General features: G+C 60.6%; 2 protein-coding genes across 3 annotated transcripts in view; both read left to right on the forward strand.

Moving 5' to 3' along the window:
• Nucleotides 1–1,417, forward strand: part of TBC1D10A (TBC1 domain family member 10A) — a 37,986-nt gene extending 36,569 nt beyond the window's left edge. The window contains exons 8-9 of the mRNA XM_056116532.1: nt 61–215; nt 652–1,417. Of these exons, the coding sequence (XP_055972507.1) occupies nt 61–215; nt 652–1,143 (647 nt within the window). The 3' untranslated portion in view covers nt 1,144–1,417. The remainder of the gene's footprint in view (nt 1–60; nt 216–651) is intronic.
• A 4,976-nt stretch (nt 1,418–6,393) lies between these two features.
• CASTOR1 (cytosolic arginine sensor for mTORC1 subunit 1) lies at nt 6,394–11,101 on the forward strand. 2 transcript variants are annotated; one of them, XM_056116545.1, is made up of 9 exons: nt 6,394–6,641; nt 7,234–7,304; nt 8,250–8,437; nt 8,523–8,655; nt 8,966–9,092; nt 9,462–9,575; nt 9,723–9,805; nt 10,306–10,400; nt 10,539–11,101. In XM_056116545.1, the coding sequence occupies exons 1-9, from the start codon at nt 6,529–6,531 to the stop codon at nt 10,605–10,607; spliced, it is 993 nt and encodes a 330-aa protein (XP_055972520.1). In that variant the 5' UTR covers nt 6,394–6,528; the 3' UTR covers nt 10,608–11,101. The 2 variants fall into 2 exon arrangements, with proteins under 2 accessions (XP_055972520.1, XP_055972521.1); XM_056116546.1 differs by having other exon boundaries at nt 6,395–6,641; nt 8,969–9,092.
• The last annotated feature ends 463 nt before the right edge of the window (nt 11,102–11,564 follow it).

Genomic DNA, 11,564 nt, shown 5'->3' on the forward strand with positions numbered 1-11,564 from the left:
GTGGGGGGGCTCGGTTTCCGCACGGCCGCCGTGCACTCAGCGCCTGCCCCCGCCACGCAGGAGTCAAGATCATCTTCCGCGTGGGGCTGGTGCTGCTCAAGCACGCGCTCGGCTCTCCTGAGAAGCTCAAAGCCTGCCAGGGCCAGTACGAGACTATCGAGCGGCTGCGGAGCCTCAGCCCAAAGATCATGCAGGAAGCCTTCCTGGTCCAGGAGGTCAGGCCGGAGGGAGGGCACAGTTGTGGGGGCCCGCTGGTGGAGGGTGGGTCACGCATACCAGTCTCAGCTACCACAGTGGTGTGGGGAGGACCCATCCTTCTGTCAGAACGAGAAGAGGGGGCCATAGAGAAGCCCGCGATTATCCGAACTGTTTTGGAGCTTGAGCCCCTCGGCCCCCGCTCTCTCCTGCCACCACACCCGTGATCGCAGCTTTAGTTTCCCTTTTTCTTGGTGGAACGTCGGGGTCTCCGGGATTGGGATGAGGCGCATGGCCTGTGAGAGCCGTGGAGAGTCTGAGGAGGTGGGATTGGAGCTCCCTCCCAGTGCTTCCTAGGGTCAGAGCTGGGGGTGCTGAGTGACAGCAGGAACCCGGGCTGGCGGGCAAAAGGGAAGCTCCTTCCTGGTGCCCACCTGCCTGTCCCCATCCCCACAGGTGGTTGAGTTGCCAGTGACCGAGCGCCAGATCGAGCGTGAACACCTCATCCAGCTGCGCCGCTGGCAGGAGACTCGGGGGGAGCTGCAGTGCCACTCCCCGCCCAGGCTGCATGGGGCCAAGGCCATCCTGGACGCCGAGCCAGGCCCCCGACCCTCCTTGCAGCCTTCGCCGTCCATCCGCCTGTCCCCCGATGCCCCCCTGCCTGGCTCCAAAGGCAAGTCCAAGCAGCGCGAGCAGGTACAGAAGGAGCAGCGGACGCCGGCGAAAGCAAGTGAGGAGGCGGACAAGACCGTCACCCCAAGTCTAGTCAAAGTGGCAGCTGCGGCAGGAGACGCACACCCCCCACAGAACGTGTCCTCGGACCACCCTGTCCGCCAGAAGCCAGCCTCCCAGGACCCAGTCCCCCAGGACTCAGCTCCCCAGGACCCAGCCCATCACCGCTCCCAAGAAAGCCTGACCTCCCAGGAGAGTGAGGACACCTACTTGTAACCCCGGCGGGTCAGGCCTCTGCTCAGGCTCCCTACGCACCAACACCATTCATGAACTGACACTCCAGCGCCTGCGGGACCAGAGGGTCTGGCTGGCCCAGCACAGATACTGCCTGAGACTCCTTATTTATTTTCTCCAGAGTGGAGCTCAGGACGGGCCCAGTGAGGAATGGCAGAAGTGCAGGCCAGTGGGTGGGTCCTCACCCAGCCCCATCTTCTAGGGAGACGCTCCCTAGTGCCAGGGGACTAATGTGAGGGGAAGGGGGGGAGGAGGGTGGGGTTGTCTTTGTGTAAAATAGAAACATGGTTTTGTACAGAAATAAACTTGTGTAGAGAACTGGTGTGCAGCTGGGAGCTGGAAAGGGGTGCCCCCCGGGGGCTCAACATCTCATCTCCATGGCCTATAGACCCCCCACGCACTTCCCGTCCCCAGCTCAGTTCGAGGACCTTCTGAAGAGGACCTGGTAGGAATCCTGATCCAGGGTCAGCTCCTGTTTATGGCCCCGTTGTTGCTTACCTCATCCGCCTCTGCCGCATCTCTGCCCTCTATGGATCGAGGGTCCCAGGGCTGGAGCCCAGGGAGGGGCTGTGTGGATGTATGCCCCGGGCCTTGATCGCTACCCACCCATCGCTGAGAGTAAGTGGCCCCTTAACGATGTCTCATGAGGGTCTTCCTTCTCCAAAGCCTGGCCTAGATGCCATTTAGGATGCCAGGAATTCTCATTTTTTATTTGGTTTGGTTTGGTTTTGGGCCACACTCAGCGATGCTTAGGGGTTATTCCTGGATTTATGCTCAGGGTTCACCCTGGCAATGCTCGGGGAGACCATATGGGATGATGGGGATCGAATCTTGGTCAGCTGTGTGCAGACAAGTGCCTTATCTCCTGTACTATTTCTCTGGCCCCCTTAATTTATTAATTTATTTATTTTCTTTCTTTTTTTTTTTTTTTTTTGCTTTTTAGGTCATACCCAGCAATGCTCAGGGGTAGTCCTAGCACTCAGGAATTACTCCTGGCAGTGCGGGGGGACCATATGGGATGCAGGGGATTGAACCCAAGTTGGCCACGTGCAAGGCAAACACTCTACCCGCTGTACTATCGCTCTGGCCCCTTAATTTCTTTTTTTTAAAATTAATTTTACTATCAGTATTGTAGTTAAGGTGACATGTTTTATAATCACTGTATCACTGTCATCCCGTTGTTCCTTGATTTACCCGAGCGGGAGCCAGTAACGTCTCTATTCCTCCCAGCCTGAGATTTTAGCAGCCTCTCCTTACTCATCTTTCCCAACGATTGGAGGCTCTTTCAGGGTTAGGGGAATGAGACCTGCTATTGTTACTGTTTTTGGCATATCGAATATGCCACGGGGAGCTTGCCAGGCTCTGCCTGTGCAGGCAGGATACTCTTGGTATCTTGCCGGGCTCTCCAAGAGGTGTGTGTATATATATATATATATATATATATATATATATATTTTTGTTGCCTACTGTCTGAACCCCATTAAATATGGTGTGGTAATTATGGAAAATGGGTAGGAAGTGTTTAATGTGTCGTGCAGCCGCAAAGCGGCCACGCGGTCCAGAAAGTGGCCTGGAGTGTGGTGGCGGTTGGCTAGTGGAGGCCAGGGCTGGGTCCCTTGGGTTGTGGAGGGCTCTCACCCGCCCCACTCTGGGGCGTCCCAAGTGAAAACAGCCTGGCCCAGAGTTCGCACGGAGTCTGCTTCTCCCCCTGACTCCTTGGTAGTTGGCTAGTGGGAGACCCTCAACTCTGATCCTTCGCTTTCTCCTGTCCTCGAATCCAGCAAGTCTTCATCATGCATGAGTGCATCTCCATCCACACTGGCCAAGCTGGTATAATAGTGTTAATTTTTTTTTTTTTACTTTTTGGGTCACACCCAGTGATGCTCAGGGGTTACTCCTGAGTCATGCACTCAGGAATTACTCCTGGTGGTGCTGGGGGGACCATATGGGATGCTGGGATTGAACCCAGGTTGGCCACGTGCAAGGCAAACACCCTACCCTCTGTGCTATCGCTCCGGCCCCAATAGTGTTAATGTTTATGGGTTGCTGTTGTTGTTGGCTTTTTGGGTCACACCCAGCATGCTCGGGGTTACTCCTGGCTCTGCACTCAGAAACTACCATATGGGATGCGCAAATACCCTCCTCGCTGTACTATCATTCCAGCCCTATTTATAGTCTTGATGTAGTTACTACACCTCACCATCACCCATGTGCCCAGGGCACCACTGTCCTTAGGCTACTTCTCCCCACCTCCTCCCCCAGTGCTTGGTAATCTCAGTTTTGTAATCCAAGGTCAAGGGTTTGTCGTCACTAGTTACTCAGTAAGGTTCTGAGGGCACATTCTGGGTAAGGTCCTGGTGCCGAGGGTGGGGAGACACAAATGACCCCGCGTGCTCAGTCAGATCTCCACCGGAGGCAAAAGAGGGGCCAGGGGTAGAGTTTGTGCCTCTCTCCTTTTGTTTTATTTCAGGGCCACACCTCAAAGTGTCCTACTCCTAGCTCTGTGCTTGGGGGTCCATTCCCAGTGCTGTTTGGAGGACCATGCAGTGCTGGGGATCCAATCCAGGCTTCTGCGTGCAAAGCCTGTGCTCCCCGCATTGCACTATTTCTGGGGCCTAGAAGTCTGATCTCTGACAAACGGCCTCTTGCTAGTGACTGAACCCTGTGGCAGGCTGGCTGGTGCCTGATCAGATAGAATCTGTTATTCCCATTTTACAGATGAGCAAACAGAGTGGTGAGTGAAAAAAGAAGAAACTGGTCCAGATTTATACCCAGAGCACTGTATCTCTCTCTCCTGAGCAGGGTGCCAGATGACCCGACTCTACTACGGGGGATCAGGACCCAGGCCAGTGCTGTGGTCATAACCTGATGACTGGCAAGGGCGAGGACAGGGTGTCCCTGAGAGAGGCCCCCCTCTGCTGAGGAAGCGGCTTTTCCAGTCAAACAATAGCGGCTGTTCCTGGCAGGCCACCAAGCTGGGCTGGGCCATGGGGGGAGTGGGAGGGGGAGGTTGAGCGCCTCCCAGGGAGCTTTCAGGCATCCCAGGGCCTCAGCCCAGAACATCTTGTCCTGGTTCAGCCAGGGATACTGAGACCTGGGAGGGTCAGGGGTCACATAAGCCTTTCAGGGCAGGCCACCCACTTCCTGCCTCTTATCCCTCATCCCTGTGGTTTTCCATCCCGTCTGTGTGAGCCGTCAGTGCCATCTGAGGAACTGTCTTTGAGGACATTCCCCTTGTGGCCTTGCAGGGGACAGGCCAAGATGTGTAGTGTCCCCTGGGAGCCCACGAGACCAGGAAGAGACTTGGGGTCTGGCTTCCATCTGTCTACAGTGAGGCTCCCCAGCCGGCTGGAGACCTGTGCAGGCCTGCTGGGTCCCATGCTTTAACCTGCATGGTTCAGAGCGTCAGATCTTGAGGCCCAGGGATGCAGGGGACAAATAAGCCCCCCCACCCCCCAGCATGCTCAGTCCTGTTACTGGACCAGCCCAGTGTACTGGTGCCTCCTTCGCCATGGGGTCTTAGACCAGAGAAGGCCTGATCTGAATCCAGTCCGGACACTGAAATATGCCCGAGGGTTCTAATAATTCTAATAAACCTCATAGCTGGGGTGCCTGCCAGTGCTGGAGGCCTCCTTTGACTTGAAGCAAATTTGTCTCTTAAAATTTTGTTATTCTTGGGGCTGGAGAGAGAGCACAACGGGTAGGGCGTTTGCCTTGCACGCAACTGACCCGGGTTTGATTCCCAGCATCCCATATGGTCCCCTGAGCACGGTCAGGAGTAATTCCTGAGTGCAGAGCCAGGAGTAACCCCTGTGCATTACCAGGTGTGACCCAAAAAGCAAAAAAAAAAAAAAAAAAAAGAAAAAATTATTCTTCAAAATTATTTGGTTCGAGGTCACACCCAGCAGTGCTCAGGACTGTGCTCAGGGATCACTCCTGGTGGGCTCAGGGGACCATACACAGTGCCAGGGATCAAACCCAGGCCAGCCATGTGCAAGGCAAGTACCCTTCCCCGCTGTACAATCTTTCCAACCCCCAGGCCTGAGGCAAATTTGGATGTGCTCAGGAAAACTGGATTCTGCTAGTGGCTGTTCATTTAGGATGACCTGAGTAGGGTTCAGGCCTCAAGTGAGCACCAGTTGCATGGGCCTGTCCCCAAACGTCTGAGCTCTGGGCACTTCTGGCACAAGCACTTTTGGGATTGGTTAGAATGAAGGGTGAGGCCTAAAATCTGGCTATGGCCCTGCTCAGGACTTACTCCTGGCTCTGCGCTTTCGGGGGTAGGGTGGGGGGGGTACGATATGGGATGGGATGCTGAGGAACGAACCCAGATCGGCCTCGTGCAAGGCTAGCACCCTACCCACTGTACTATTTATCGCTCTGGCCCCAGGACTAGGAATTTTGTCACCATCGCCTCTGCCCGCCCTCGTGGCCATGCTCTATGCTGAGAGGAAGGAGGGAGAAAGATGCCAGGGCACTTGGCTGGGACCAACCACAGGCTCGCCCAGCCTGCCCGCTGCACCCTCACCCCACTGGCCCTTCCATGCTTCAACGATGAGAAATCTTTTTAAAAAGCCCACCGGGGGGCTGGAGCAATAGCACAGCAGGTAGGGCGTTTTCTTTGCACACGGCCTATCTGGGTTTGATTCCCAGCATCCCATATGGTCCCCTGAGCACTGCCAGGGGTGATTCCTGAGTGCAGAGCCAGGAGTAACCCCTGTGCATCGCCAGGTGTGACCCAAGAAGGGAAAAAAAAAGTGCACCGGGGAGGGGGCTGGAGCGATAGCACAGCGGGTAGGGCGTTTGCCTTGCACGCAGCCGACCCGGGTTCGATTCCCAGCATCCCATATGGTCCCCTGAGCACCGCCAGGAGTAACTCCCGAGTGCAGAGCCAGGAGTAACCCCTGTGCATCGCCGGGTGTGATCCAAAAAGCAAAAAGAAAAAGAAAAAAAAGCCCACCGGGGAGCTGCAAGCGCTGAAGCCACCCAAAGGCCCCGCGAGCCCCACAGCCCGGCGCCGCGACCGACGGAAAGGGCGGGGTCGGGCGAGGGGGCGCGGCAGGGGCGGGGCTCGGAGGCTTGGGGAGCGCCGCGAGCCAGTGATTCCGGAGCCGGCCGGGGGCGGGGCTCGGCGGACCGAAAGGACCCGCGAGCGGCCCGGGGCGCCCGGAGGGGGCGTGGCCGGCGCGGATAGGCCGCGGCCCGCAGGGCGTGCCCGGGGAGCGGGTCGGCGGCGTAGCGGGCGGCGTGGGTTTGCAGCCGCGCGCGCCGCGTCTCCCTCGCGCCCCCCCGGCGCCGCCCCCACCGTCCCGCCCCCGGCGCGGCCTGGGTCCGGCTGGCCGCGGGGTCCGGGAGGCGCGCGCCGCGATGGAGCTGCACATCCTAGAGCACCGGGTGCGGGTCCTGAGCCTCGCCCGCCCGGGTCTCTGGCTCTACACCCACCCGCTCATCAAGCTGCTCTTCCTGCCCCGCCGCAGCCGGTGCGCGCTCGGGTTCGGGGGTGCGCGCCTGGGGTGGGCTCGGCGGGGGCTCCGGGACAGGTTCGGGCGGTTGGGTCGCCGCGGCCGAGCGGGAGCGGGCGGGGAGGGCCCTGCGTCTCCGGCCGCCATCCGGCCTCGCCTGCCCTCCCCGGGACCGCCGCCTATCCGGCCCCGGCAGGCCCCTTCCCGGGGCGGCGAGGGCGCCAACAGCCCGGCGCGGCCCGCGCTTAACCCCGAGCGGTGCCAGCTGCGGGCCCTGCTCCCGGGCACCGGGGGGAGCTGGCTGCGCGCCGCGCGCCGGCCCCCAGGTCTGGCCGCTGGGGGCGCAGGGTCCGCCGCCCCTTGGGCTGTCCCCCGCGTGCGAGCCGCTCCCCTCTCCTGGAACGGAGGGGCGGGGGGCCCCCGCGGCCCAGAGGCGGAAAGCAGAGGTGGAGCCCACACCCAGCTCGCTGCCCGGGGCGAGGACCGAGGGCGGAGGGGGACAGAAGCCCCCGCCGGGCACGGCTTCCCGGAGGGGAGGGGGAAAGAGCAACGTCCACCCCACCCCCACCCCGCCCGTCCCAGGCTGAAGTGCGCCCCCGCCCCTAACCAGGTGCAAGTTCTTCAGCCTGACGGAGACCCCCGAGGATTACACGCTCATGGTGGACGAGGAGGGCTTCAAAGGTGGGGGCTGGGCTGGGGAGGGGGCGCAAGGGAACGCCCTTCTTTGGGGTTCTCTGCAGGGGCCGGGACCCGGGTCCCAAGAGCTCCCGCCTCGAAAGCAGATGGGTCTGGGTTCCAGTTCAGCTGCACCTTCTTCTGGCTGTGCGCCCATAACACTTCCCCACCTCTGAACTGTTTGTTTCCTCTTATGTAAAGTGGATCCAGCTCTGGTTCTGATCCCCCCCCCCCCCATAAACAGGGCTGTGAAGGGCCCCGAGCAGGACCGAGTGTCAGGACCGAGTTCCTGTGGCCACTGTAGCCCGCGGGCCATTCTTTCCCCCGCCCAGCGTGGGTCACACCCTGGCCACCGGTCTGCAAACTCCAGGAGGCTGAGGGTTGCAGAAGGAATGCAGACGCCGGCGGCCAGCCCGGGGCGGGTTCTGGGGGGCCAGCAGCAGCCACCCTGGCCCGGCGCCCTGTTCTGGACTAGATGCTGGAACTGACACATCTCCCCACCCTGCAATCCGAGCTGTGTCTACCCTCTCCTGGCGGTTCGAGTGAAGCCTTAGTTTCCCCGTTTGTACGGGAGGCAAGTCTAGGTCTGCTGCGGGGCTGGGCAGTCCCCCGCCAAGCCTGTGTGCTGGCGCCCCCTGGCGGGAGATGCCTCTTAATCCACGTCCCCTCCGGTGAATGATAAACGGAGACTTCAGTGCCCTGTGCCCGTGCCCCGCTCCAGCCAGGTGCTCCACGAGGGAGTGGTGAAGCCGGGGTTTGGGCCCCGGGCTCCAGCTCCGACTCTCAAGCCCCTGTCTTAACAGGGGAGTTGGAGTCCCTGGCAGGCCACCAGAGCTTGGGGGGAGACCAGCCCCCGTTTCCAGACCAGCCCTGGGTCGAGCCCTGCACAGCATCCGGCGGGGACCAGCCCTGCGGTACCTGACGGGCCCTGCGCCCCTGCCCTGCCTGCAGAGCTGCCCGCGTCCGAGTTCCTGCAAGTGGCCGAGGCCACTTGGCTGGTGCTGAACGTGTCGTCCCCCAGTGGCGCGGCTGTGCAGGCTGCTGGGGTCACCAAGATTGCCCGCTCCGTCATCGCGCCGCTGGCCGAGCACCACGTGTCTGTGCTGATGCTGTCCACGTACCAGACGGACTTCATCCTGGTGCGTTGCCCATGGGCGCTGGCGGAAAGGTAGGGGCTGGGGGGCGTGGGGGCGCGTCCTCCACCGACTTCTCCCTGTGGTGCAGGTGCGTGAGCAGGACCTGTCTGTGGTCATCCACACCCTGGCCGGGGAGTTCGACATTTACCGAGAAGTGGGCGGGGAGCCCGTGGCCATCACCAGAGACGATTCCAGCAATGGCTTTCCCCGGGCACAGCATGGTGAGGGTCCCCTGCACCCCAACACCCAAACCTGAGCAGGGCCCGCCTTCCCTGGTGTGTGTGGGTCCTGTGTGCTGGGGAGACCAACCTGGGCAGGGCCGCCTTGTCCCACCAGGGCCCTTCCCTGGTGTGTGTGGGTCCTGTTTGCTGGGGAGACCAGTGCGATTCCCAGGGAGAAGGGACGCGTCTGGGAGGCGGGTCGGGAGGCAGGACCGAGCCCTAAACTAAGTCTGGGCTTCTCCCTGGTCGGCCACCAGGGGGCGCCCAAGCCCCAGCTACGCCCGGTCTTCACTGCCCCCTCCCTCCCCAGCAGGCCCCAGCCCCACGGTGCACCCCATCCAGAGCCCACAGAACCGCTTCTGTGTCCTCACACTGGACCCCGAGACACTGCCAGCCATTGCCACCACCCTCATTGATGTCCTCTTCTACTCGCACAGGTGAGCCTTGTTCCCTCCTCTCCTCCCCTCTGCGGTCCCCTGCTTCTGCAGCTCTCGCCTCTTCTGTCTCTTGGGGTTCTGAGCTCTGCTGAGGTTCGGGAAGCTTCTGCTGTCCCCTCCTGTGATCAGAGCCACCCCTAAGCCACGCCCTCGCTGGCCCCCGCGCCCTTGGTTCTGGGGTTCTGCATCTTTGGCACAGCCTGGGCTTGTCTGCTATACCCGCCCATCCCCGTGAGAGATCCTGGGGCCTTGGACAGCTGAGAGAAGTAGCTCAGAGATACTCCCGGGGGGCTGACTGGGGAAAGAAGGACGGGGGCTGGCGGGGGGAGGCTGGGCTGGTCCTGGCAGCACCCTCCCCTCTCTTCCTAGTGCCCCCAAAGACGTAGCTGCGGGTGGGCCCGGGCCCAGCTCCATCACATTCTTCGCCTTCTCCCTCATCGAGGGCTACATCTCCATCGTCATGGATGCCGAGACGCAGAAGAAGTACGGGCACCCGCGGGAGCCTGGGGCAGGCGGTGGCCCTCGGCCAGCCCCGGGAGGGAAGGGCGGGTGCCAGGCGTTGGGGTTGCCAGGGCACACAGTGGGGCAGGGAGGGTCCAGAAGAGCCCTATCCCCAGCCTGTCTCCCCAGGTTCCCCAGTGACCTCCTGCTGACCAGTTCCTCAGGCGAGCTGTGGCGGATGGTACGCATTGGCGGCCAGCCCCTGGGCTTTGGTGAGGACAGCGCCTTGTGTGTCGGGAACCGGGGCGGGGGAGGGTGCGTGTCGTGGGGTGCATGATAAACTTCATGGGCCCCCTTCGGGGCTGGAGCGGTAGCACAGTGGGTAGGGAGTTTGCCTTTAATGCGGTTGACCCGGGTTCGATTCCCAGCATTCCATATGGTCCCCTGAGCACTGCCAGGAGTAATTTTTGAGAGCAGTAATTTTTGAGAGTAACCTCTGCGCCTGGCCGGGTGTGACCCAAAAAGCAAAAATAAATAAAAAATAAATACAACAAGTTCATGGGCCCCCTCCTCGGGGCCAGAATGATAATGGGCGGGGGGGAGCTTGCCTTGCATGCAGCCTGCTCAGGTTCAATCCCGGGCACCCTCTATGGTCCCCTGAGCCCTCTCAGGAGTAACCCCTGTGTACCACCAGGTGTGACCCCAGAACAACGCCCTCCCCGCCCAAAAGAAACAAAAAACAAAAAAAACCATGTCCCTCCTCACTCCTCAGATGAATGCGGGATCGTGGCCCAGATTGCGGGGCCCCTGGCCGCGGCTGACATCTCTGCCTACTACATCAGCACCTTCAACTTCGACCATGCCCTGGTGAGGGCCATGGACTGGGCAGGAGGTGGGGGGTGAGGGACATCCGGAGGGACACTGATGGGGTGTGTGGGGTGGGGATCAGGATCAGGGAGTTGGTGGGTGGCTTCAGCCCTGCCCTCTCTGCCCACGTGTCCGCAGGTGCCCGAGGACGGCATTGGCAGCGTCATTGAGGTGCTGCAGAGGCGACAGGACGGCCTGGGCTCCTGAGGCCGCCGCCGTGTAGGGCCCTCCCCTCGCCCCTTGGCTTCCAGAGACTTCTCTAAGCTACTTCCTCAAGCTCTGGGAGTAAAGCCTCTACTTGCCCCCCCCAGTTCCCACCAGGGGCCCCTTTTGATCTGCTCTCTTGTATGTAAGCTGCATGCAGACACCCGTTCTCATGTGGGGACACATGTGTCTGCCCACACAGGGGAACACGGTGCTCCGGGCTTCCGCGTGCTTCCGCGTGGAGGCCCCTACCCACCACTCCCAGAGGCCTCGGCGTTTGCACATTCCCTGCCTGAGGCCTGAGCCACTGCCCTCCCTTCCTTTCTCAGCCCGGGCCAGCTGCTCAGGACAGGGCCCTATCTCCGTTCTGCCTCCGGCTGGGGGACCTTCCCTAGCCGAATGAGTTCTGACAGTGCCTGCCCCCCGTGTGGGGCATCCAGCAGAAGTGTTTGTGCATCTCCTTTTTTTATCAACAGGTAATAAAGGGCTTATTACGACTCGCCTGTGGTTCTAGGGGCACTGCCTGGGAGGCTCGTACAGGCTCGGCTCTCACCTCACGCACCAGTTTCCAGATGGGGAAGCAAAAAGCTTGGAGAGTTAAAATGATGGGGGGGGGAGGGGGCTGGAGCATAGCACAGCGGGTAGGGTGTTTGCGTTGCATGTGGCTGACTCGGGTTCGATTCCCAGTATCCCATATGGTCCCCCGAGCACCACCAGGAGTAACTCCTGAGTGCAGAGTGAGGAGTAACCTCTGTGCATCGCCGGGTGTGACCCAAAGAGCAAAAAAATAAAATGCTGGTGGGGCTGGAGCATTAGTACAGCAGGGCGGGTGTTTGCCTTGCACATGGCTGACCCAGGCTTGATTCCTGGCACCCTATAGAATCCCCCAAGCACTGTCAGGTGTGATTCCTGGATGCAGAGCTAGGAGTAACCCCTGAGCACTTCCAGATGTCACACTAA

This window comes from Sorex fumeus, unplaced genomic scaffold (genome assembly GCF_029834395.1).
Source record: "Sorex fumeus unplaced genomic scaffold, SorFum_2.1 ptg000032l, whole genome shotgun sequence".
Taxonomy (NCBI): Eukaryota; Metazoa; Chordata; class Mammalia; order Eulipotyphla; family Soricidae; genus Sorex; species Sorex fumeus.